The sequence below is a fragment of the Gobio gobio genome, assembly GCF_949357685.1.
Source record: "Gobio gobio genome assembly, chromosome: 11".
In the NCBI taxonomy this organism is placed as follows: Eukaryota; Metazoa; Chordata; class Actinopteri; order Cypriniformes; family Gobionidae; genus Gobio; species Gobio gobio.
Window position 1 is genome coordinate 10125569 of NC_137104.1, and position 26845 is coordinate 10152413.

Below are 26845 nucleotides of genomic sequence, written 5' to 3' on the forward strand. Positions count from 1 at the left end.
AGAGCTGCAACCTACCTGGAGTCTCCAGAAGTGCAAGGTGTCAGGATCTCAGAGACTTCAGTTAGGTAAAGAATCCTAAAAAATGACCCCCACTAAATAAGAATCACAAGCTGAAGTGTTGTAAAATACATGAAGAAGGTTTTTTTATAGGCTTTATGGACAGATAGGTTGAGAGTGACTCTTGAAGGACCAGCAACACATCCTCTAGTACCACTGTTTGAAGAATTCATCTTCCAGAATCTGGCAGTACGTTTTGGGAGTTCATTTTAGTCCATCCTGGAGTCCGTTTTGCAGAGATGGACTAAAAATGAACTCCCAAAACGTACTGCCAGATTCTGGAAGATGAATTCTTCAAACAGTGGTACTAGAGGATGTGGTGCTGGTCCTTCAAGAGTCACTCTCAACCTATCTGTCCATCTATCTGTATCTTTGTGTGTCCTTTTTTTGGGGGGAGGGGGTTGGGGGGGGGGGGGGGGGTTGTGTGCGTTTTGATTGACAGCTGATTTTCCAATGTTCGGAAACGGCTCTCGAGCCAAATATGGTCCTTTCAGAGAGTGTGTGGCCTCGCGGGAAAAAAGTAAACCAATATATATTTTTCATCCATAATCAGAGCTAATGTGTTGATTTAATTACAAACCTATCAGTGTTGTGCCAGTTCACAGCTTTTCTGAACTAGTTCAAGTTCAGTTCATACATGCTCAAAGTGAACAGTTCACGTTCAAAGTTCACAATTTTAATTCTGAACTAGTTCAAAGTTCAGTTCATTTTACTTTTTTCGTGAGATATTCAAATAAATACTTTTTTTCACACTACGAGCTAGAAATCACTATACGTTCCTTGAAGCTGCTCATTGTAGACATTTGCTCATGACACTGCAATTGTGGGTTTCTTACCAGGTGATGAAACTTGCAGCAGTACAGACAAGGTAGACCAGTTATATACTTAGTGCAATGAAATCTACCAGCATTTAATTAAAAAAAGAATATATAATATGAAATATGTATATATTATTTGATATATATGATATTATATATAGCCTACATATGTGTGTGTATGAAATGAGCAAAACTCTTGAATGAAGGTAATGAAGGCAAAACTCAAAGGCACAAAAAACTTCCACTAGCCATTTTTTTTTAAATCGCAGCGCTTTCTCTCACTCTCGTCTTTGGTCTGTCTCTCTCTCTCTCTCGCTCCTCTAGCCCTCCGCGCTCTCGTCGTTGCCTGCTACGCGGCGTTGCTATGCCTACCCCGCTCTGCTGCAATTCATCACGGGTAACGTTGTGCGGAAGCCAGTATGCTATTCAACTATTCTCAGCCGGACACTACGTTGCCCGCAATGCATTGCGCACACAATGTCAAAACCATTTCTGTCTGGTGATACATGATTTAAGCGGCACCAGCGAGAATACAGGAGGGAGGAACTTTCTCTCGTTGCGTTTCAAAAGAGAAAACAGATGTCACTCAGTTTTCAATGGAAAACAAATTCCAACGTTCATTTACAGTGATGTCTGCCGTTCATGACACATAATGTGAACTAATTCACGTTCAAGTTCTTTATTAAAAAATGTGTTGCGTTCAGTTCAACGTTCACGAAAAAATGAGCGTGTTCAATGAACGCGTTCTTTTGAACTCGTTCACGCACAACACTGAAACCTATATATTATATATTTTAAAGTATTACACAATTCACCAATGCCCGTTTGTCATGTATATACACCAACCAATCGTGATCTGGCAAAGCAAGTTCAAATTCCATTGGGCGATGTGAAGCGGTAATTTTCTGTTCTTATTCATAAATCGGTTGAAAATGACATGGACAGACGAACTAAAGTTTGTGGAACGATTTCCTGCGGTTTGTCTCATTTTATTAATTGCATCACTGACAAAATGGATTTTAACTGACAACAAACAAATCCCTGCACAAAACCACAGCAGCAAAAGTCGCATTAATGGTAAGTAGTGTTAAATTCACTTGTATTTATGTATATTGATACACCGTTTACTATTTCATGAAACTATCAAAGTTAACAAAACCCACCGGCACCTACAGGCCTGTTATGTGAAGTGTAGACTGGAGAAATGGTTACGTGAAAGGACTTTATTATATGACCATTTTTGAATATTATGCAGCATTATGAAAGAAGTCTCTTATGTTCATCAAGCCTGCATTTATTTGATAAAAAATAGCAATATTGTGAAATATTATTAAAATAATGGTTTTCTATTTTAAGATAATTTAAAATATAATTTATTCCTGTGATCACAGCTGGATTTTCAGCATCATTACTCCACTCTTCAGTGTCACATGATCTTTCAGAAATCATTCTAATATGAGGATTTAATGTCAATGAAGGAAACTGTGAAACTCTTTTCAAGATTCTTTGATTAATAAAAAGTAAAAAAGAACAATGTAATTTTTCACAATATTAGGCTACTGTTTTTTCTGTATTTTTGATTAAATAAATGCAGGCTTGATGAGCATATATATATATATATATATATATAGCCCCTTTTTTACATTTGAGCCCCTGCCCCTGAAGAATTCTCTGCACGGCCCTGCACATTAGAGCCAAAACGCTATTTATTGTTTGCATTTCGTTTTAAATTTTAAAAGCTTAGACTTTAATATCAAAAGCAGGTTTGAGAGAGAGCGAGCGAGAGAGACGCATGAGTGACAGAGATGGAGGGAGAGCGGGGAAAGGAAAGAACAAACACGCTGTGTGTTTTAAATAGCGTCAAAAAGTTAATGAATAACGACACCCAATGTGTGGCAGCCGGTGTTGATTCTGTGGCGCACCGCCACAAATTAATCTATGTGTGGGAAACACTGAGTTAGGCTATTAAAAAATAAACTGCAAAAGACAAACCAATGTGTGCTGCGATAGAAGGCAGCCGTATGATTTCTGATTGTATGAAACGTGATGAATGTGCGCAATGTAAGTAAGAGTTTCAAATATTAGTCCATTCATTCGAAGTGAGTGCAAGCAAGAGTTCACGTAAGTAAGTTCAAGCAAGTATTAACATAAATAGAATGTTTTTTTTCTCTGGTGATTCGCATTTGTTATCATTGTACGCTCCTGAGCGTGTCCTAAAACATGGCGGCGACTACCCAAAATGCAATGCGCAATGACGTAGTTTCCCAGACTCTATATCTTGGATGCCCTGGAGGTAAGCAGATAAACATCCAATTTTCATTTTTGGGTGAGCTATCCCTTTAACTATTTTAGTATGATCAGTATTAAAAGATTCAAGTGCTTGAAGACAAGATTTAGAATCTGCAAATTATACATTTTCGTTGTTGTGATCTCTCCATTTGTTCCAAAGCCAGGAGCAATGCACAAGCTTTCGTCTGGAATACAAATACTAAAAATATTTTGTCCAAAAACTGCTGCTGCAAACACACCGTTCTCAGTTTTATAATAGCTGGTTCAAGCGTAAAAATATCTTCCAAGATTTGTTTTGACCAGTGATGGGAATAACGGCGTTATAGATAAACGGCGTTACTAACAGAATTATTTTTTTCAGTAATGAGAAATCAAACTAATTACTGTTTCTCCCGTTACAACAACGTTAGCGTTACTGAGAATAAAATGTGGTGTTACTATAATTGCGCTCACTGAAGCGGTTTTCATCCGAACAGGCTCTGTCAGTCGGACCCGCAACGTTTTTTTTCCCTCTGGTTGGCGCGCGTGTGTGCGGACGTGTGTGTGCATGCCATGCGTGTTGGGGGGTGGTACACATAACTAATGATAATTGGTGGGTGGGAGACAAGGTTGAGGTTGATAGGTTGAGTTCACGCACACGCATGTCACACACACGCATATGCACAGTCACACACACCAACAACCGGGAGGAGTGATGGCAAGTCCAACGACTTCAAAGGTAGCTTTCGCAAGCAGTATGTATAAGCACTACTTTTCCCTCGTTGAGGTGAAAGGTAAGAATGTTTATGTAACGTGCAACTTATGCCTACGAAGAAAGAGTCTCTCCACGTCGGTGGCAAATAATGAAGCGCCTCACATCACATGCCGCTACAAAATTAGTGGCTAAAAATCCAGGTGATAACATGAGCTCCACTACCAAAGGAGAAGTATAGTACTGATAATATTTACACTATAGTAGGTCTACTGATAATATTTATAATAATGTATTGAATTTGATAGGTGTCTCACATTGTCCCACAGCAACATTACAATAGTGTACATTAAAGGATTAGTTCACTTTTAAATGAACTTTTGCTGATAATTTACTCACCCCCATGTCATCCAAGATGTCCATGTATTTCTTTCTGCAGTCGAAAAGAAATTAAGCTTTTGGATGAAAACATTCCATGGGTTTCCTCCATATAATGGACTTCAAGGGGGCCCCAAACGGTTCAAGGTCCAGATGACAGTTTCAGTGCAGCTTCAAAGGGCTTTAAACGACAACAGACGATGAATAAGGGTCTTATCAAGCTAAACCGAGCAGTATTTATGCCATTATTTTACCTCTTATCAGACGAACGTGATCATCTCTGAGCTTAGCCATAACTTCCGCCAGAGATGGCTGAGCTCAGAGATGATCACGTTCGTCTGATAAGAGGTAAAATAATGGCATAAATACTGCTCGGTTTCTCACTGAAACTGATCGTTTAGCTAGATAAGACCCTTATTCATCGTCTGGTGTCGTTTAAAGCCCTTTGAAGCTGTACTGAAACTGTCATTTGGACCTTGAACCGTTTGGGGCCCATTGAAGTCCATTATATGGAGGAAACCCCTGGAATGTTTTCATCCAAAAGCTTAATTTCTTTTCGACTGCAGAAAGAAAGACATGGACATCTTGGATGACATGGGGGTGAGTAAATTATCAGCAAAAGTTTATTTAAAAGTGAACTAATCCTTTAATGTACAATGTTTTATAATAATAATTTATTCTATTTAGTGTCCAATTCATTAATTTAACATATTTAATATTGGGGGCATCCAAGTTATTTTAAATATTTGAAAAAAAAAAAAAGTAACAGTAGTTACTTTCCCTGATAATTGGTTACTTTTATAATGATGTAACTCAGTTACTAACTCTGTTACTATTTGTAAGAATTAACTAGTAACTATAATTACTTTTTTAAAGTAACGTGCCCAACACTGGTTTTGACCATAATTCACGCATCAGAACTGAAAGTGGACAGGGTTTCTGCAGGTTTTATGAAGGTAAATTTAAGACCTTTTTAAGATCAATTAAACAAAATGTAAGGAATAAATCGAAGGGACCATAACACATCCATATGTTCTCTAAATCGAAATGTCTAAGCACACAATGGGTTGTATTAGGAGCCCTTCAAAGTTTGAGAATGCAATTTCCAACAGATCTCTATAACATACACATATATATATATATATATATATATATATGGGGTGGCACGGTACATGGAAAAAAACCGAACCGTCCGGTTTGCTTGTCTCGGTTCGGAGTGTGTGCGTCGCACGGTTCGACGTATGCGCAATGTATCCTCGTGCCCGTATGTTACCTCAGACAGTGGGTGTCCTTTTCGCGCGAAATAAGAGGTGTGTGTTTGTGTGGACATACAGTAAAGTAAAAGTGGAGTGCTGCAGGTCACGTCACGTGTAGAAATGCAAGTGGGAGAGATAAGGAAGACTGGCCGGAGTTGTTGGAGGATGCGCTAGCGTCGTATAGCAGGCAGGGCAGATGCAGTGCGGAGAGGGGGAGCCGCGCGCGCCTGTTGCGCATACACACACTGGCAGTGTTTGTCTCACGCAGTTGAACCGCGACTCGTGTATTGCTAATACAGACAAATATAGTCCATTCTGTCACATTTTCCGGTGTTCTCCTCCGACCCCTGTCTGTCTCATGCTTTGATTTATGATGGGCAGCATATCTGCTGCAAATGCGACTGTGTTCCCCTCTGTCCCAAACACACATGCATATATAACATGTTGTATATAAGTAGTTCACATGATAAATGTAACATTTAAAAGTTAAGATATGCTTCTAGTTTTAAAGGTCCTGTTCTTCGTGATCACTAACTTTAGTTAGTGTGTAATGTTGCTGTTAGAGCATTTATAATACCTGTAAAATTATAAAGCTCAAAGTTCAATGCCAAGCGAGATATTTTATTTAACAGAAGTTCCTTTTCAAAGCCTACAGCGAACGGCCGGTTTGGACTACATCCTGGTATTTCCTGCTTTAATTACGTCAGTAGAGCAGTTTGTCGACTAACCTCCGCCCACAAGAACACGCAAAAAAGGGGGCGTGGTCTTGTTGCTCCCGCGTGGAGAATAGGAAGTGTTGCATTCGGTTGCGTTCGTATAGTTTGTTTGTCGCCATGTCGTCGAGACGCTGTTATTTTCATCCCGGAGTCAAGTCACCTTTGTTTGGCTTTCCCAGGGACGCTGTACTTAGAGATCATTGAGCGCATGCATCCCCGTTATGGTGAGAGGCGTGACCTTTCCGGTAACGTGCGCTCTGCGTGCGCTAAACTGCTGTCGAATCACAACACGGGAACCGCTGGCACAATCAGAACTCGTTACGTGTTTCTGAAGGAGGGACTTCATAGAACAGGGAAATCTTTCAAGCCGTTTTGAGGACATTGAAAACAGCGGTATACAGATAAGTAAATTGTGTGAAAAATACTGTGTTTTTTTACACGCGAAACATGAACACGTTATATTGCACACTGTAAACACAATCAAAGCTTCAAAAAAACACGAAAAACGGGACCTTTAATAATTTAAACATGCCTTTGAAGTTTGGGCAAAAACTTCTAGCAGTGTTGTGTTTTCGTGTATTTTATTTTATTTTTCACAGCACTGGATGTCATATGGTGATTGTGAAACACACGGAACACTTCATGGTGAAATTTGTTAATCAGGTCAGCTGAATTAAAGCCACAGTGCATTGTTCTGATCAAAATTTATATGATTAACATGAAAAATGTTACGCCAATGTGTCGGACTCGGTAGACAGCCAGTTAGGAAACAACTTGATATAACAATTTTTTAATACTGTATCCTAAATTGTGGATGATTAAGCTATATATATCATATGCTGAAGTAAATTTCTGGAGTGTTAACGATAAAAAAACAACAACAAGAAACGTACAGAACCGAAAACCGTGACCCTAAAACCGTGATACGAACCGAACCGTGGGTTTTGTGAACCGTGCCACCCCTATATATATATATATATATATATATATATACATATAGCTTAAAGTTTGAGATAACAAATCTTGTGAAAGTAATTTTATGATTACATTTGAGTTAATGCTTAAAACAAGACCAAATATCTGCCAAATGGATGTCCTGGCTTAGCTGCAGTGGATAATTCGGAGTCTCCTAAAACATTTCATTGTACGGTTTTATTTTGGATGTCATTTACAGTTTAATCCAAAGCATAGCATTACAAAACGTTTAACAACTGTTATTAATAAAACTAAAAAAGTCAAGCACTGTGAATAAATGGTACAGTAACCATAACACTGCATGATCTCACTATTGCTGACATGCATACCGTTGTGTGTGGTAAACACAGTCTGGGCACAGCTGTTATTTTCAGTTTTCGACGTATCTTTCCAGTACCCGGTCTGAAGTCTTCTGGTGTAAAATGCTCACTGCACAATGTCAGTAGACGGGCGAGTTGAAGAGGTGAATCAACATCTCGCTGAACACAAAGCAGCCATAGCTTTAGTCGCTCTGGATCATTTACCGGGAAAGAGAAAAAGTTAATCCTTTCATCTGTCTGCGTTGGTAATGCACTTTTACGTCGCCGTGGTAGTTTTTGGCGACTAGGACACCCGCGACATGCACACTTACGCACCATTTAAAAAAAATATACAAACAACCTAGAATAGCTTGAATACAGCGTGCGTCTCCACTGTAAACGGAGCTCGGGCGCACCAGATAACACGTCAGCAGCGTCACTGCGGAGTCGTGATTGACAACAGACCCGGGCGAGAAGAAAATACTAAAGTCATAGTTTTTGTTATTTTGGGACCAAAATGTATTTTCTAATGTAATTCTAACTAACCCACTGATGTCACATGGACTACTTTGATGATGTTTTTATCACCTTTCTGGACATGGACAGTATATAATACATACATTTTCAATGGAGGGACAGAAAGATTTGTTTTTGCTTTAAGCACAAACTCAATTTTGTTCAATTTGTCAGAAAACAAGACTTAATTTCTTGATTTAAGGATGTTTTGACACTGGAAAACAAAATCCTGAGGTAGAGCATAATTTAAAAATATATATATTTATTCAATGTTATACACATTATATTTCACCTGCAGCAGCATTGTGAACTTTTGTAATATACGTTTGGCCATTATTCTTTTAAATGCATCATTATATTTCAACTGTAAACACACGAGGAGAGTTTCTGCATAAAAGACCCACAAATGGCAGATCAACGTGCTACTACATTTCTCTCCGATACGGTAGGAAATAAAACTGAATGTGGAGGATTTTAAAGGGTAACTAAACCCTTAAGCAACTTTTTTTAGTTAATGATCTGCAAGACTGGGGCTTTATTAGTGCTGTTCATTGATTCGAGTAAATGTTTTGACATTTGGGTATGAAGTGTTTTAATTCTATAATATATGGTGTAAAATCGTCTAAGTGCTGCTCCACGGTTCGAGCATCCAGGAAATGCACACTTTAGCAGCAATTTGAGCACCTTTTTTGTGCATTTTGAGCACTACGCCAAGACCTAAAGCACAACCAATGTAGAATTCAACAGCTTAGTGTATCTACGCTGTATGCATGTCTTCCTCTGCTTGTAAACAAAGTTCCTCGTCATTCTCGCGCATGCGTTGTGGTGCTTCGTGAGTTCACGTCAGAGACCCATACGAAAGACGGTAACTTATTGAATAGCAGGGCCGTGCAGAGAGTTCTTCAGGGGCAGGGGCTCAAATGTAAAAAAGGGGCTATATATATATATATATATATATGCTCATCAAGCCTGCATTTATTTAATAAAAAATACAGAAAAAATAGTAGCCTACTTTTGTGACATATTATATTATGTTCTTTTTAACTTTGTATTAATCCAACAATCTTGAAGAGTATCACAGTTTCCAGCATTGACATTAAATCCTCATATTAGAATGATTTCTGAAAGATCATGTGACACTGAAGAGTGGAGTAATGATGCTGAAAATCCAGCTGTGATCACAGGAATAAATTATATTTTAAATTATTTTAAAATAGAAAACCATTATTTTAATAATATTTCACAATATTGCTGTTTTTTTATCAAATAAATGCAGGCTTGATGAACATAAGAGACTTCTTTCATAATGCTGCATAATATACAAAAATGGTAAGGTTAAATAAAGTCCTTTCACGTAACCATTTCGCCAGCCTACAATTCACATAATAGGCCTGTGGCACTTGGGTTTTGATAGTTTCATTAAATAGTAAAACGTGTTTCAATATACACAAATACAAGTGAATTTAACACTACTTACCATTAATGCGACTTTTGCTGCTGCATGGTTTTGTACAGTGATTTGTTTGTTGTCAGTTAAAATCCATTTTGTCAGTGATGCAATTTATAAAATGAGACAAACCGCAGGAAATCGTTCCACAAACGTTAGTTCGTCTGTCCATGTAATTTTCAACCGATTTATGAATAAGAACAGAAAATTACCGCTTCACATGTCCAATGGAATTTGAACTTGCTTTGCCAGATCACGATTGGTTGGTGTATATACATGACAAACGGGCATTGGTGAATTGTGTAATACTTTAAAATATATAATATATAGATTTGTAATTAAATCAACACATTAGCTCTGATTATGGATGAAAAAAAATATATATTGGTTTACTTTTTTCCCGCGAGGCCACACACTCTCTGAAAGGACCATATTTGGCTCAAGAGCCGTTTCTGAACAGTGGAAATCAGCTGTCAATCAAAACGCACGCAACCCATAGCAACGCGTTACGGCAACGCCTCAACAGAAATTGTCCGACTTTTGAGCCGTCCGTTACTTTTGTATACATTGTCATGTTATAACAATCACATTTATTTAGTTTTATTGACCACGATATTATCCTTGATATTTGTCTGAGAGGGGCACTTTTGGCTGTGTTCACACTGCAGGGCTTAATGCTCAATTCCGATTTTTTGAAAAAATTTGATTTTTTTGCAAGGCCGTTCACATTTCCAATTAAATGCGACCTTTTGTAATCTCCTGTGTGAACGTGAAATGACCCAGAAGTGACCCGCATGCGCAGAAGAGTACTCAACGGTCAACGACGTCACTTGTTGTTTACGGAAGTAGCCAAATATGGGTGTCAGCATTGGAGTTCGTTTAGCTTTATTAAAGTTATTTTCGCTACGGAGCCAGCACCATTACAACCTTCTCATGTTAAGAAGAAAATTAAAAAAGAGGAGGAGAGCAAGGTTTTTGGCCATGGCGTTTTGAGGAGCAGTGGTAGCAACGTCGGTACAGAGAAACGTGTGTGAGCGGAGTCGCAGCCAGGAGTGGTGGGATACTGATGTGAGTGGCTTTACTGATACCGAATTCGTCAGTAACTTCAGAATGACCAGATCCACCTTCAATTATGTTTGCGAGCGCCTTCAACTAACTTTGTCACGGGAAGAGACACGTCTGCGCCGGCCCATAACAGTGCAGAAACGCGTTGGAGTTGGAGTGTATTGGCTAGCAACAGGTGCGTACTTCTTCTTTTATTGGCGGTTAGCAACTATTTCTTGTGCATTACCGCCACCACTGGACTGGAGTACGGAACGGGAGTTACAATGATGACGTTTGTCGCGTATCAACGACTTGCGGGTCGGATACATGTGACCTGGCAGTTCAGACTGAAGACGCATTTCAAAAGATCGGATATGTATCGGATTTGGACCACATAACCAAGTGGCCTGGGTCGCATTTGAAAAGATCGGATCTGTGTCGTTCAGACTGTCATGAAAAGATCAGATACAGGTCGCATAAGGGCAAAAAAATCGGAATTGGGTCGTTTCAGCCAGCAGTGTGAACGCAGCCTTTGATTCATTTTGAAAAAGGTAAGGGGCTCGAGCACCCAACGCCCCCCCCCCTCTGCACGTGCCTGTTGAATAGTCGTTGTTTTGATTTTTTTTTTGCACACAAAAACTAATTCTCGTCGCTTCATAAATTGATTGTAGAAACACTGTAGTGAGATGGACTTTGTAACGACGCCTAAAGTACATTTTATGGGTCTTGAGAGAGGAGAGGAGGCCTTTCTGAGCCATCGGATTTCAACAAAAATATCTTCATTTATGTTTCGAAGATGAACAAAGGTCTTACGGGTGTCGTAATTAATGACAGCATTTTCATTTTTGGGTGAACTAACCCTTTAACATGAGACTGTGTGCAGAAACTGTGTGTGTGTGTGTGTGTGTGTGTGTGTTATGGCCCCTTTAAATGGAGGGACTACTGCGACGACACAAGCCTCGGCAAGACAAAGATCAAACGAGACGTGGTGGTGCACATGTGGTAAATGCCAACGGAGCAAGTATGTCAACGATGACACGACTGGACCATATCAACTCCACCGTTAGAATAGAAACGATCCGTGAGTCGAGCGTCTCGTTCTGGCTCCATCAAACATTCACACATTATGAAACGCATTGACAAGAAAACACAATTAACGCATCTAACAGTTAATATATTAAAAACAACACACACACACGCACACATACCTCGGCTTGCTGTAAAAACGTCACGGGCACAGCCGACGCTTTCAGAAAACGACGCATGGCTTCCTCGGAGTGCTGGAAATCATCGTCGATAAAATGATCACTGCACACTCTCTTACCTTTCAGAGAATGTTCGGGAGTGTTGACATCCAGGTGCAGCGCGAGCAACCAAAGCTTCAATCGCTCAGGATTGTGTATGGGAAATCTGTGAAAACTCGCGTAATTTCCCAGCGGAAAGAATCTTTTAGGTTTCAAGAGATTGAAACATCCAGGATACGAACACGTAAGGACCATTTTACACTATAAACTGACACAACGACATGGAAACATGTCATTCAACATACAGCACCCTCCTTCTCCGCACTTGTAAACACTGGGTCGTTACTTCCGCCTACGTCACGCGTGACCTTTCCTACGTGCTCATGCGTGAAGCCGTGGACGCTGAACCAAAAACTAACGTTCTGGGAACCAAAAACTGGGATTTGGCTATTTTTGCAATAACAAAAAAATAAGTTTCAGAATGGTTTTACATTTCTGTCTCTCTGTAGTAAAACCATGGTGCCTGTAGTACAATTGTACAGTTTAAACAAGGGGTCCTCCAGAAGGTTCTATGGGGTCCCCAGAAAATTTCAGAGTATAAAAAGAAAGCAAAAATTGATAAAATCTACCGAATATTCTAATGGTTTCATTTCTAAATGTTTCTCTCCTTTCTTGCCGTATACATTCCAGAATTGTACATGTTTGCTTTGTATCTTTCCAGAGAGTTTTTCTCACTATAGTCCCCTTTATCTCGCTCACTGGGGTTGTAAGGCAGTTTAAAGCACACTTCCTATACGCTGCTTGCATACATTTATTGTGAAAGTTGCTTATACAAATACATTTTAATTGAAAATATTCTTAGAAAAATAGCCAATTTAAGTTGGGAAACAATTTGTCGTATGTATAATGTCACACTTACTATTTATCTAACAGTTTAAATGTTTTTTCGTACATAAAATAGATGGATTTTAGGATGGGGGTCCCTCATATTTAGGGGTCCTTGGCATCAAAAAGTTTGAAAACATCTGGTCTAAACCACTAAAGACATGGTTTTATTACATCAAAACTTCAATTTATTTGTTTCTTTTCGTAAGGGCAGCTTTACAAATAAAAAGGACACGTGCAAAGATCTTGTGCACATACCTCAGTTGGATGTGGAACAACTACAGGCACAGCGGATGGTTTAAGTTGCACGTGATCTTCTCCTGGGCATATAAAATCATGAGGGGAGAAATGATCGCTGCAAACCCTCGATAACTTGAGCACGTGAATGGGTGTGTTGATATCCAGCCGAAGAGCAATCAACCATAACTTCAGGCGAGCGGGCTCAGATGTTGGGAATGGGTGGAAAGTCAACACTCCCGAGTGAGTTCGCGCGAGAGAACGTAATCTTTTAGTTTGAAGTCGGTTTGAACAATCCGGATAAGCGCAAGTAAGCACCATTTTGATTAGCCGCCGTGCCCATAGATATCATATGTATATCTATGGCCGTATCTACAATGCCTGTGCTCTGTGTAAACAATGAGTGACGTAAACGTGCGAGAGATCACTTCCGGGCGCTTCCAGCTCGTGCACGCCACAGATATGTATACACATAACCAACGTGACAACCTGCTTACACAGTGCTGTGACTTGGAGACATGTTATACTTACAACCAAGGGAGATGATACACTTGGTCCTGCCTGTACTCTGAAGATTGTTGGGATGGCCGTGTCCTTTAGACGCCGTACCGTGGTACGGGTGACACTGTACACCTTTTCCCAATAATCATCCGGTCCGAAATGCGTTGAGCAAACACGCCATTTCTTGATGGACTCCACCGGTGTTCTGAGATCTATGTTCAGGGCAGCCAACCATTGATTCTTTCGTGCAATGTCTTTCGCTGGTATTCTATGAAACATGATGGTTGAGTACACCTTCGACTTACTCTCACAGCCCTTTACAACGCACAGAACCATGGCTAATCGCACAGCTAACTCCACCACCTGATTTGCCGTCTGCAACTACACACACTTAGCTCACGTTGGAAGTTACCTAGCTGGGGACTGTTCTCGAGCATGGGGTCTCTGCGGAACAAAAGTGGGCGTTTCTCTACATTTGTGGGTGTTTTCAAGCGGATGAGTGTTTATAAATTTTGCAATGAAAATGATCCAGTAAAGCCTACCCACGCTGTGACGTGAGCAAATCGGGTAACGCACACTGATCTATATAAGTTTTTTGTTATGCTTTATTTTCAACAAAAAGCATGTACAAAGTCCTCATTGTATAACAAAGCACATTTCACATGCCTCAACATAAAAGCACAAGAAACAAATAACATAAAAAAAAAATAAAGGCGAGAGGGTACATAATCATCAGTTTACATATAAATATATATTATATATTTAGGGCTGCAACTAACGATTATTCTAATAATCGATTAATCTGTTGATTATTTCTTCGATTAATCAATGAATCAAGGGGAAAAAAACATTTCCAATCCTTTATTCAAAAACAGAACTGACAGTGCAAAAAATCTTCAGAAAGTGCACAGGTTGCTACAATGAATCTATAAATCGTATATATAAAGAAAAATACTAATCAGAAAACTTAACAGGATGTTAGAACTTGTTCTCTACACTACACTCAGACGCACACACACACTCACAAACAAAATTAATGGGTTTAGTTAAATTGTAATGCATTAAGAATTTCTCTAAAATGTCCAAACCCATTATATACTCCTGGAGAAAACATCTACTGTATTAACCTATTAATATGAATGATATTAAATCCAGACACAGATTTAACTGCTGTGACATATTAAAAAATATTATGTAACAATTAAATAAAACTACTCCTCCCAAAGAAGAACACAATGTCTTATTTTCAATGAATGATATGCATTCTTTATAACAACTTGCGTACAACATTCCTTATAGATTAAATATGGATTAAATAATTAATGTATAATAAATATAATGAATCCTTATTAAAACTAAAGAGGTGATTTTGTTGTTTGATTAATATTAAGAGCACAAATGGAAGCAGGTTAATGGACTGCTGTCACTTTAAGACTGAATGCTGACCGAAAATGACAATAGATATTGGTCATAGTTTTTGTCATTCAAAGCTGGTTTTGATATTCGTCTCGTTTTTGTCTGTGAAAAATGTTGTTGATTAAAATACTGACAAATTATTTGTCAACGAAATTAACATAGCAACAGATTGAAAAATGAATGGGCCAATAAAGGCAAGTGAATAAAAACGTGTCTTTAGTCTTGCAAACTATACCACCCCTGCTTTACTACTGTTATTAACAAGCTAACGCTAACTGGTCATGCTTGTCAAGCTGGATAACGAGTAAACAAGCACCAGAAGAGCTACTGGAGGGACGGCACGCTCCTCACTTCCAAACGGAACAAAAGTGGGATTTTGTAGTGACTAATGCTGCCTTCACGTGCAATCGGAAATTTGATGAACAAAACTATTGTCGTCGCATCGTAAAATTATTGTAGAGCCACTGTGGTGAGATGGACTTTGTAACAACGTTTTTAGTGCCTTTTATGGGTCTTGGGGGTGTGAATGTACTGAATGCCAATGGAGGCCTGTCTGAAGCCTTTCTCAGCCATCAGCTTTCAACTAAAATATCTTCATTTGTGTTCCGAAGATGAACGGAGGTCTTACGGGTGTCGAACGACATGAGGGTGAGTAATTAATGACAGAATTTTCATTTTTGGGTGAACTAACCCTTTAACGTTCCCCTGCTGTTGAACTCCCTTCCTCCTCATCAAGGACTCAAAGATGTTTTCGTTTTAGGTGCTGAATCACCGCCGTGGTGCTCCCATGCCATGTCGCGTCACTTCCACACTTTTTCTATTTATTAATGGCGCTTTTCAACTGGTACGCTTTTTTTATACTCAAACATCTCCGCGTCTTATTGACAGGCATAGCCTAATAGTCGCGCGACACAATGAATCGATAATGAAATTCGTTGCCAACTCTTTTAATAATCGATTTTTATCGATTCGTGTTTGCAGCCCTATACATATAATTACATTTGTATTATAATTCAATGTTAAGACAGAAATATATTCTGCATGTAAGCACCACTAAATACTCTCACTTTCTGAGAAAATGTTCACTGATCTATACAAGTCATTATATAGATCAGTGTAACGCAGTGGAAAACGCCTCTGTTTATGGCCTCGCCCACTGATCTAGTAAAGCTGGGCATACACTGTGCGATTTTCGTCCGATTTCGAGCCGAATTCTGACTCGTGAGACTCTTTTGGGTCGGGCCGATTTTCAGCTTTGTCGTGCGTCGTTTGTCGTGAGGTGTTCGTGCAGTGTACAGGGGGAAACGAGAGGCGGCAAACCTCTCCGGATCGGCTATTGGATGGTCGGGTGAATTTCTGGCATGTGAGAAATTCTGGTCGCTCCTCGTGAGGTTATTAAACAGCTGAAGCAGAGCTACGAACTGATTGCTCTATTTCTCATCACTGCGCCTGCGCGAAAGCAGAAGTTTAACCATGAATCTTTAATGCAGCAAGAAAGAAAACGAAAAGAGGGAGATCTTTAAGTTCTGTAGGCAGTCATCAAATAACAGAAATTTAGCAAACTGTTGCTTGCCTCCAGTTCGTGTTGTAAAATGGATAATCTTAAGACGTTCAAACTGCCGTGTTTAGCCTATGATCAGTGCCTCTTTTATTCATTTAACTTTGAAAATTAATTTACTTGTTTTACTTTCACAAATTATTTTATTTACTATTATTTAATATTTGCTTAATTTTATTATCATGGGAAAAATGTGAACCGTTGTCCATCATTTGACAAAAGAAAAGAATGACAAAATGTCACGGCGCAATATAGATTCTTTTTTTTTACTTTTCGTTTTAAATCATGAATGCGAGTCAGTGGATATCACACAAAAACGCAATGTGCGCGAAAGTCGGTGAAAGTGAAAGTAAAATCTGACGAGCTTTCGGCGCATATATTCTCACAGAGACAAGATTCATTCACTCAGTCTTAATTTATATTTTTCATATTTATAATGCTATAATCAACACTTACTTTTAACTCGTTTATCTCGACAGCTGTAATGGTACTTTGCATGTGTTACAAAGTTGGTAATAATGATGAAGACGGACTCGGTGTGACTGGGACTCGTGTTTATTCAGAACTCTCAGATACAAACACAATAAACTCGCTCTGACTGACAGCGCTCTCATAACTCAGTAGTTACTATAAATAACTTTGTTAGCAATCGCTGAGCTCAGTCTCTGGTAGGGCTGTGCAATTAATCGAATTTCGATTTCGATTTCGATTTTGCCTCCCAACGATCACCAAAATAGTACAATCGAGAAAAAACGATTATTTTGCCTTGCGTTCTGAATGAAACGCGCACGCGCACATCCGCCCCTCCCGAACCCACAAATCTCTCTCAGGTCGTCTTAGCTCAGTCTAGTGACTCGTGTGCATATCATCCGCTGGAATTTAAAAACTCGGCGCGAGTAAAGATGGCAGAAGGAGGGCAGTTACAGCAGCGTTTGGTGAGCAAAAAAGGCAAAACCAACTCCGTTGTCTGGGAACAGTTTGGCTTCGAGGAATCAGACGACGAGCAGAAACATGCTAAGATTTGCTACATGGTAGTGGCTGTAACGCAAGCGAACATCACGAATTAGTTTAACCACTTGAAAATTAAACACAGAGTGACCTATGACAATCTAATAAAGAAACAAAAACTGACGAGAGCAGGGGTGCCGTGTAAACGTCCTTTTTTTCCTTCATATTTTTCAAATAATTCTCTCTTTGTAAACTTTGTTCAATGCATGCGAGATTGCGAGTGCTGCCATATTTTCGAATATGACCAGTCGTTTTCACCGTCATCACCCGGGTTTAGTGCTTTAGGGTTTAGGTTTAGAATGAGAAGCCGCGCGCGCTGTGAGAAAATCTGTCTCTGTGCGCTCATCCGAAAGCGCGCACACGTCTCTCAGCGCGCAAATATTGAGTTCTCTTTCAAGTCTTGCTCTTAAACGGACAAACTCACACAAAACGTATGTCAACATGTCCATCTTGATGAGTATCTTAGCAGACATAGTCTGTATATGCCTTAAGTGAACTTTATACAGTCGATAAAGAAGACGCGAGGTCTTAAAGGGGCAGTAGCCTTTACTGCTGTCTGTTTAATGTCAAACAACAAAAGACAAGGGCATCACTCACCGCTCTTGATTGAATAGCTTTTGTAAGTTTAATAGGATTAATCTTTAATTTATGCACTCAAATATGCAATGTTATTTTACATTTGATACATTTCTGTACCTGAAAACTAATGTTAGACGTACATGAAAAGCATAGCCGAACCATATTGTTGATCTTATTTATTTGTGGTTATCATTTTTACGTGAATACTTTTATACTTTGATTCGAATATATGTTATATTATTTATTTTAATAGTTCAAAAAGTACAACAAATGTTACAATTTCAATTGAATTGTTGAAAGGTGTATTTTTAATAAATACAACACATTCCCAAAGTCATGTGAAATAATTGTGTTACATAATCGTGATTTCAATATTGACTAAAATAATCGTGATTATGATTATTTCCATAATCGAGCAGCCCTAGTCTCTGGTACATTAGTGATGTCCGGTTCGCGAACGATCTTTATTTTGAACCAGTTCTTTTTAGTGAACCGAGTCAGTTCACCAAATCGGACTGAATCGTTCTAAATGGTTCGCGTCTCCAGTCAGCGCTGATCCATAATTTATCCATAAAGTTACTAACTTTCTGACATGAGTGACAGTCCCTCCGACTAGATATAGACTAATAACCTGAAGTATATGCTGTAACTACAACAGTTCAGACATGCTGAGAACTGATGTGAAGTGAACTCAGGTCCATCCGTCTCTCTGGCAGCAGCTCGTGCCTGCTCCTGCCTTGTTAAACCACGCCCCCTTCGCTCATTTAAAGTGCAAAGATGTCAGCCAATCACAACAGTGGGCGTTTTTACTGAAGTCTCACAGCAGACACGCCTCTTGAAGCAGGGCATTCAGCCACAGGGCAAACATCAGTATTGAAAAATTGCCTTTTATTTCTAAATTATGAGATTTTATGATGTAAAAGTCATACTAACAATATAAGTACACCTCAGGAAACATTATAAAATAATAGAAAAATGCCATGCCATGGGACCTTTAAACTTAAAGCAGCACTAGGTAGGTTTTGCTCTCGGGGTCCCCCTACAGTTGGGAAACAGTATTGTCCTCCATTATTGTCGTAAACTGTCATTCTACATCAGTGGATGCGTCACACTTGCATTTGTTGACATGACAACTATGATAGCCCTGAACACTGCAGGAGTTCACATGCAGGTGTTCTGCTTGCGTCGCGTGTGAAATGTCTTCATCCCAGGTACAGTGGCATATGTTTCAGCATGTCATATGAATATAATTTCATGGGTTTTATTTTTTTTCAAACGCCAAATTATCGCAATGCTCATGTTTACAAGCCAGCGTCATTATAGTAGCCTAGTCTATTGGTTCCCGTTTTACAGAATCTATATGATACTTCAATTCAATGTTTGAGTGGTAGGTAATAACCATATATCGTCAATATTATAATATCAAGCTACCATAGATGAATCTGCAAATTTGAAAAATCGATTTGCATTATAGCTTGAGGCAAGACAAATAAACCAATATCACAGACATGTTAGGTATCCTAAAATATGATTTTGTACGTCTTACGTATTTACTTGCAAGAATGTAGCCCCTCCTCCTTCAGCTCACGCCAACGAGCAAACGCTGGCCCAATGTTGATCCTCGTCCTGCCTTTAATCCGATCACTTTCTCGTTTCCTCTTTTTGCTTTCCTCCGACAAAACCTTTGCTTTCTTATTTTTCTGTGCTGCGGCCATGACTATAACATTCAGCAAACAAATGATAATTGGACCTGCACGTCCGAGTTTAAGGAAGTGGGGGTGGTGGTGGAAGTGACGTATATGCCGTAAAGCAGTCGAATTTTGTAGTTCTTTTTTTTCTCTCGAGTTACTTCCCGAAACCCAAAGTTTAAAAGTACGATTAAAAACGATACAGACCCCGTCAGGCTATGGCAGACGTGTCATTCAACCTATTGTAAGTCGATGTATCACAAGAGTCTTGAAAATATATTATAAAGATTGAAAAGTTACCTAGTGCTGCTTTAAATAAGAATATGGTTCTAACTCAGGAAATTAATGATATTATTGGGTGAAATTTAAATATTATTACTGTGTCCTATCTCAAGCTACTGTCAGCTCAAGCTTTTTTCAAATCTGTCATATTTCCAAGAAACAAAACATGTTATTTATATATATATATATATATATATATATATATATATATATATATATATATATATATATATATATATATATATATATATATATATATATATATATATATATATATATATATATATATATATATATATATATATATATATATATATATATATATATATATATATATATATATATATATATATAATAGAAAAGGGACCAGCCCCCTGTGCTGTGGCAAGTGGGACAAGTTACTGCCATCGATGAACAGGCTCAACGCGACGAGGCTGACTCCAGCTCCTTTTTCGCCTAACTATCCATTCCACCTTAAAAAAATGTAATGGTTGTTAACCCCGCCCCTTCATTGCTTTTGGCCTTGTTTTATTAAAGGAACAGTAGTTACAGACATATGAGGTTGTGAATTGACCTATCGGTAAGCCCCTCCCGACGAACGCAGATGAGCCAATAGCAGTTGAGTATCAGTTGCGCTGGGACCGGAACCCGGACATCTTTAGGTGTCAGCGCCATAGAGAAACATTGGAAAATCCAAAGCTGTCATCGATTTGATGGTGTTTATGCTACAAAAATGCTAAAATGTCATGCCTGAGGTACTGCAACACTGATTCCAGGGATCCTGAGAGGATTTTCTGTTTGTCATACTCTCGTTAAGTTACGATTAAAGTCCCTGCTAGCATACAAACCGAAATAACTAACTGTTCTCACGTCATGTAACACTGTAGGTCAAAAACATGAAAGTCTACATTTCAGTGCCTCTCCATATTAAACTGGTTATATGTAAATTAATTTAATTTTAGATATGTTTAAGGTCTAAATTATCTGTCCTATTAAGGAGGACTCCTATTTTGATGGGTATTATAGATGGGTATTAAAGCTCTCACGCAGTTTATCAGAGTTGTTTTGCAGATACAAAGTTTACCAGTTATTAACTGCACCCTCGAAAAGGCATACGGTCTGTGTACATGTTTGTTTACTGTTAGTTGTATTGTTGAGTGTTTTTGTGTAATTTGCTGTGTATGTTAATGGTAATGCAACGGAGAGAGAGAGAGTTTGTGAATGAGACGTTAATGCGCACTTCTTATGCTTTGTTTGTTCAGCACTTACGATTATTTTTTGGAGTGAAAAAGGACATAATAAACTTGATAAACCATCAGTAAAGTTTAACCATCATTCGGACGGGATATACGTTACATTCTGAGTCCAAAAACATCTTGGGATAAGGTTTTCACACTGACAGCTGTCATTGTAAGATATAGCAACTCCGTTTGTTTGTCCGAGTTAGCAACAGTAACTAAGGGGGGCGGGGCTTACCGATAGGTCAATTGGGCAGCATTTTCATTAAACCATAAAAATATATGCTATGGTTAAATGTTGTTTAATAAAGGTGTACGCTATGTGGCAAATTTATCTGTACTTTTGCATTTAATCTTTATTTCTTACCGTCTTGTCTTTTTAACGTATGGAGAAACATTATGCCTGGCACTGAGATTTAATAGTATTTCATAATCATATCTACTACATTCTAACAGGATGTGTGTGTGTGTGTGTATATATATATATATTATTATTATTATTATTATATTATATATATCATTATTTAAAGGGATAGTTCACCCAAAATTGAAAATAAAGTCAGTAATTACTCACCCTCATGTTGTTCCAACCATGTAAGACCTTCGTTCATCTTCGGAACATAATTTAGTATATTTTTGATGAAATCTGAGAGCTGTCTCACTCCTCAATAGGCTTTCAGAGGGAATGAAACTTGATGGACCAGAATAGTAAGTAAAAACGTCATTTAAGGAGTCCAAATGACTACAGTGGCTCTGTATTAAGTCTATCATGCGACGAAAATACTTTTTGAGCGGAAAAACAACAAAAATAACGACTTTATCCCACTATTATTGTTGTTCAATTTGAGCCTCTGACGAGAGTTCGCGGGAGTGCCACGACGCATGCGTGAGAACTGAGATTACGGCGTTCTTCTTCTACTACTACTTGTTACTGGCTGCTCACTCTTTCGGAGTAGTACCGCCATCTACTGTACGAGATGATGTCCCGACATTGCCGGAAGCGCAACAAGGTCTGTTTACAAGCAGAGGAAGACGCGCGCTGTATGCAAAAGTGCGTTCGTCAATATGTCCGCTGATTTCAATGTAGATGAAGATGAAGACTTGGATTTTTTTAACCAACCATACTTATTCGAACCAGAATACACAGACATTGAACTACAAGTGATGGAACAAGCTGCAACACAACAGCAGTCTCAAGCTTCTGAAAGACAGAGAGCATTGGACAGCTGGTGGTGTAAATGTAATCAGTGCCAAGAGATGCAGAAAAAAAAGTATTACTTACATTTGTGTTTGACAAATTACATAGAACAAAAACATAATAGAATAGTAAATAACAAAGTTAAGCCATTGTACATTTTATGCATTTAATGCATTTTATATTATACATTCCAATTTTTAATAATAAAAACCACTAAATAAGGACAATTTAATTATAAAGCTCACTTACTGATTGATAGGACTTTGTTGAAGGTAAGGCGTAGTACGTTCCTGATGTTGATGGTTTTGAACAATGTCCAGCTTTTTCTGGACTTGATAACACCTACAGAAGTTGTGATGGAAATGAATAGTCAGGTTCTTGCGTAGAACTATGGATTGTATTTTACTTAACTGGGGTTGACTGGGGAACTCCAGCTAAATATGCAGCCGAAAATCTTTCCTCCATAACTGTGTTTTCACTTTGATCAGTTCCTTGTGGGCAAACACTGGTAAGGAGTGGACCTGCTGACTGAGTGTCCTGACTGAGCTTGGATGGATCATTTGTCTCCTAAAACATTTCAAATCACTGTTGTAACTCGGATGTAATATATATATATATATATATACACATACATACGTGTTTATATGTATATATATAAAAAAAATAAAAAAAATTATATATATATATATATATAATAAGCCACATGCAAATAAAATCGAATAATTAAAATCATGTATCGTTACTTTAACAACCACTACATGCTGATTCCACTTATTACCTTGTTGTGTAAAAACAAGTTGGGCACAGCTGTTGATTTCAGTAATCGTCTTGTGTTTTGTTGAACTGGTTTGAAGTCATCTGTTGAAAAATGTTCACTGCACAACCTCATGTTCTTAACGACTTTAAGCGGTAAATTAACATCCCGCTGCACTGCCAGCAGCCATAGCTTCAGTCGCTCACGATCATTTATTGGGAAAGTGTGTAAGGTAAGCCGTTCATTTTGCAGAATTGGTAAGGCACTTTTACGTTTTCTTTTCTTTTTCTCACGATTCTTACATCCAGGAAATGCACACTTTTTAACCATTGTAAAAATCTAAATCGAGACCTAAATCACAATCAGTGTCGAATTCAATAGCTTGCATAGAGCGCGCGTCTTCCTCTGCTTGTAAACAGACCTTGTTGCGCTTCCAGCAATGTCGGGACATCATCTCGTACAGTAGATGGCGGTACTACCAGAGCCCGTCTACGGAGAGCCTGCCCACTCCCTATTAAGCCCTGTTGTACAGAATTTTGGTTGTAGTACCACCAGAGTTCCACTGGGGGCGATCGCCATGAGTGCAAAATGAATGGAAGTCAATGGGGCTTGACGGCTAAATTTGTCTCTTTCACCCGATTGCCGTTGAGAAATCTCAGAAATGATTGTAGATTTTGCAAGTTCAACATGGGTTTTAGGTCGAAAGTTGAATGAACGAGTACTTATGTCCTTTTGATTTCTTACAGGTTGAGTTGTTGTTGTCCATAACACGCTAGCATTCTGCTAATGAACGCTGATTGGTCAGTGAAGGACTGATTACGACCAGAGATCCCACTTGATGGCATCGTGTCATCTGAAGCGGGACCAGAAACAAACAAAACAAAAACTCTTCTAGCACGTGTATTTACCTGTGTCAGCTGTGTTGTCGATGCCTCGAGAGAAAAGAAAGTGCAGAGCGCGAAAGCACCAGAGCGACTGAAGGATTGCCGTTAAGCAGTATCTCTGGTCGTACATGTGTATGACGTCATTGACACTTTAAAAGACTTTTTAAAGCAAATAAGTGACTCTAAAAAATCTAACACCCAGCAATGTGTAATTTATTTGCATTTCCTTTCGAATACAACATTCAAATTACTAGATAAAAAATTATATCCTGAGAAAAGTGGATTTTTATTGGTATAGCGCCATAGACCTCCATTCATTCTGCACTCGTCCTGTGAGCGCCCTCATATGGAATCAGAGAGGAACTGCAACCAGTTCAGAAGCCGGAAGTTCAGTGAGAGTGAAACTTCTCGCCATATTAGACATTTGCTGCGTCCCAATTCGCATACTATCCGTACTAAATAGTATTCAAAAAAAGAATTAGTATGTCCCAAATCTTAGTATGTTGAAAAGAGTATTCCAAAGATTCCCGGATGGTTTACTATTTCCGGTCAGAATCCGAAGTGCAGATCGATGCGCACTCTAACGGCTGATATTGCCCACAACCCATTGCGAGATGGACGAGGATTCGATTAGAACTACAAACGCGGATAAAAAGTGTTTAAAAAAACTACAAACATGACGGTTACGCGAGTCTGACGGTTAAGTGGAGAGGATTAGATAAAGTGGTTTGAGTGAGCAATTATCAGTATTTAACCTGACGAAAAGATATTTATTCAATATTATCCACATTATATTTCTCCTTCAGCAGCATTGAGAACTTTTGTAATGATACGTTTGGCCATTAACTTTGCAAACACATGAGAGGAGTCTCTGCATTAAAGACCCACGAAAGGCAGATCAACGAGCGACTACATTTCTCTCCGATACGGTAGGAAATTAAATTGAAAGTGGGGGATTTGAACTGTGACGATGATTGACAGGGCAGTTTAAACGGTGACGGGACGCACTTAACAGAGTCCGTTAAAGATGACGAAGTAGTACGTCCCAAAGCTTGCATACTCTTCTGCTACACACTCAAAAGTATGTACTTTTTCTTCACAAAAAGAGTACATACTTTTAGGACGTAGTATAAGTAGGCGAATTGGGACGCAGCCATTCTCTGGTACTACTCCGAAAGAGTGAGCAGCCAGTAACAAGTAGTAGTAGAAGAAGAACGCCGTAATCTCAGTTCTCACGCATGCGTCGTGGCACTCCCGCGAACTCTCGTCAGAGGCTTAAATTGAACAACAATAATAGTGGGATAAAGTCGTTATTTTTGTTGTTTTTCCGCTCAAAAAGTATTTTCGTCGCATGATAGACTTAATACAGAGCCACTGTAGTCATTTGGACTCCTTAAATGACGTTTTTACTTACTATTCTGGGCCATCAAGTTTCATCCCCTCTGAAAGCCTATGGAGGAGTGAGACAGCTCTCAGATTTCATCAAAAATATACTAAATTATGTTCCGAAGATGAACGAAGGTCTTACATGGTTGGAACAACATGAGGGTGAGTAATTACTGACTTTATTTTCAATTTTGGGTGAACTATCCCTTTTATTTCACAAGTTCTCAAAAACAACAACAACGTAGAGGTATAGATAAGTATACTATCTAAAGGAATTCTGCATTACAATATTTTCTGATGTGTCATTTTTGAAATATGATCTCCAGAACATACACCTCCATGCAACTATATGAGCTGACAAAGCATACTGGGGTTGTCATTATTTAATTATTTTACAAGTTCTCAAAAACAACAACAATGTAGAGGTATAGATAAGTGTATTATCTAGAGAAATTCTGCCTTACAATATTTTCTGATGTGTCATTTTTGAAATATGATCTCCAGAACATGCACCTCCATGCAACTATATGAGCCGACAAAGCATAAAAAAACATAAACATTCACACGTTATGAAACACATTGACGAGAACAAAACGTAAATGCATCTAATGTAGTAAAAAACACACATACCTCTGTTTGCTGTAAAAACATATTGGGCACAGCCGACGATTTCAGATAACGGCGAGCTCCTGGCTGGGAGGGTTTGAAATCACCGTCGAAAAAATGATCACTGCACACTCTCTTAAATATTAGAGCATGTTCGGTTGTGTTGACATCCAGGTGTAGCGCGAGCAACCACAGTTTCAATCGCTCAGGATTGTTTAAAGGAAATCTATGAAAAGTGAGACATTTCTGTCCTGACAACATTTTTCTCTTAGGCTTTTTAATATTAAGACACCCAGGATACGCACACGAATCGGGCATTTTAAACGATAAACTGACACAAAGACGTTTGAATATGTGGACACGGTCCTCCTTCCGCTCATTTTTAAAAACACTGACTCGGTACTTCCGCCTGCGTCTAGCGTGACCTTTTTTTTTTTATGAACAGATATAAGAGCAAATAGTCACAATTCAAAAAAGAATTTAGCAACAATAACAAAAAATTATAAACATTAGACAGAGGTTGTAAAAAGTAACAAAAAAAAAAAAACCCACAAAACAGATATTGAGCCAGGGGTGACATACAATTTAAAATAAATTAGGATCAAGAGAGCTAGATAGAGAAAAGAAAAAACCCGAAGAAGAAAAAAAAGATGCCTCTTTTTTTCAATTATAAGAAGGCATAAATATTATATTTTGTACATAGCATAGAGGACTTCAAAGCTTTGACATTGCTGGAAGAAAAGATGGTATCTAAATAACATTTCAGATCTTTACAAAAAATAGTAAAAAAAAGGTTTAACAGACAAAAAAATTGCACTTGTGTACAAAAAACTTGGATAGAAAAATAAATAGATTAATCAAAAAATAATAGTCTTTAAGTCGATTCATGTCAGAG

The 26845-nt window shown here is 38.5% G+C and overlaps 1 protein-coding gene across 8 annotated transcripts in view; it reads right to left on the minus strand.

Moving 5' to 3' along the window:
- LOC307133771 (zinc finger MYM-type protein 4-like) overlaps positions 1-26334 on the minus strand; it is a 66388-nt gene extending 40054 nt beyond the window's left edge. Inside the window, exon 1 of one of the 8 annotated variants that reach the window (XM_079829034.1) lies at positions 25975-26334. In XM_079829034.1, the coding sequence (XP_079685160.1) occupies positions 25975-26268 (294 nt within the window). In that variant the 5' untranslated portion in view covers positions 26269-26334. Of the gene's footprint in view, positions 1-11694; positions 13271-13383; positions 13807-25974 lie in introns of those variants that run through there. The other 7 variants (XM_079829031.1, XM_079829033.1, XM_079829032.1 and 4 more) reach the window with 7 other exon arrangements.
- Positions 26335-26845: the final 511 nt, after the last annotated feature.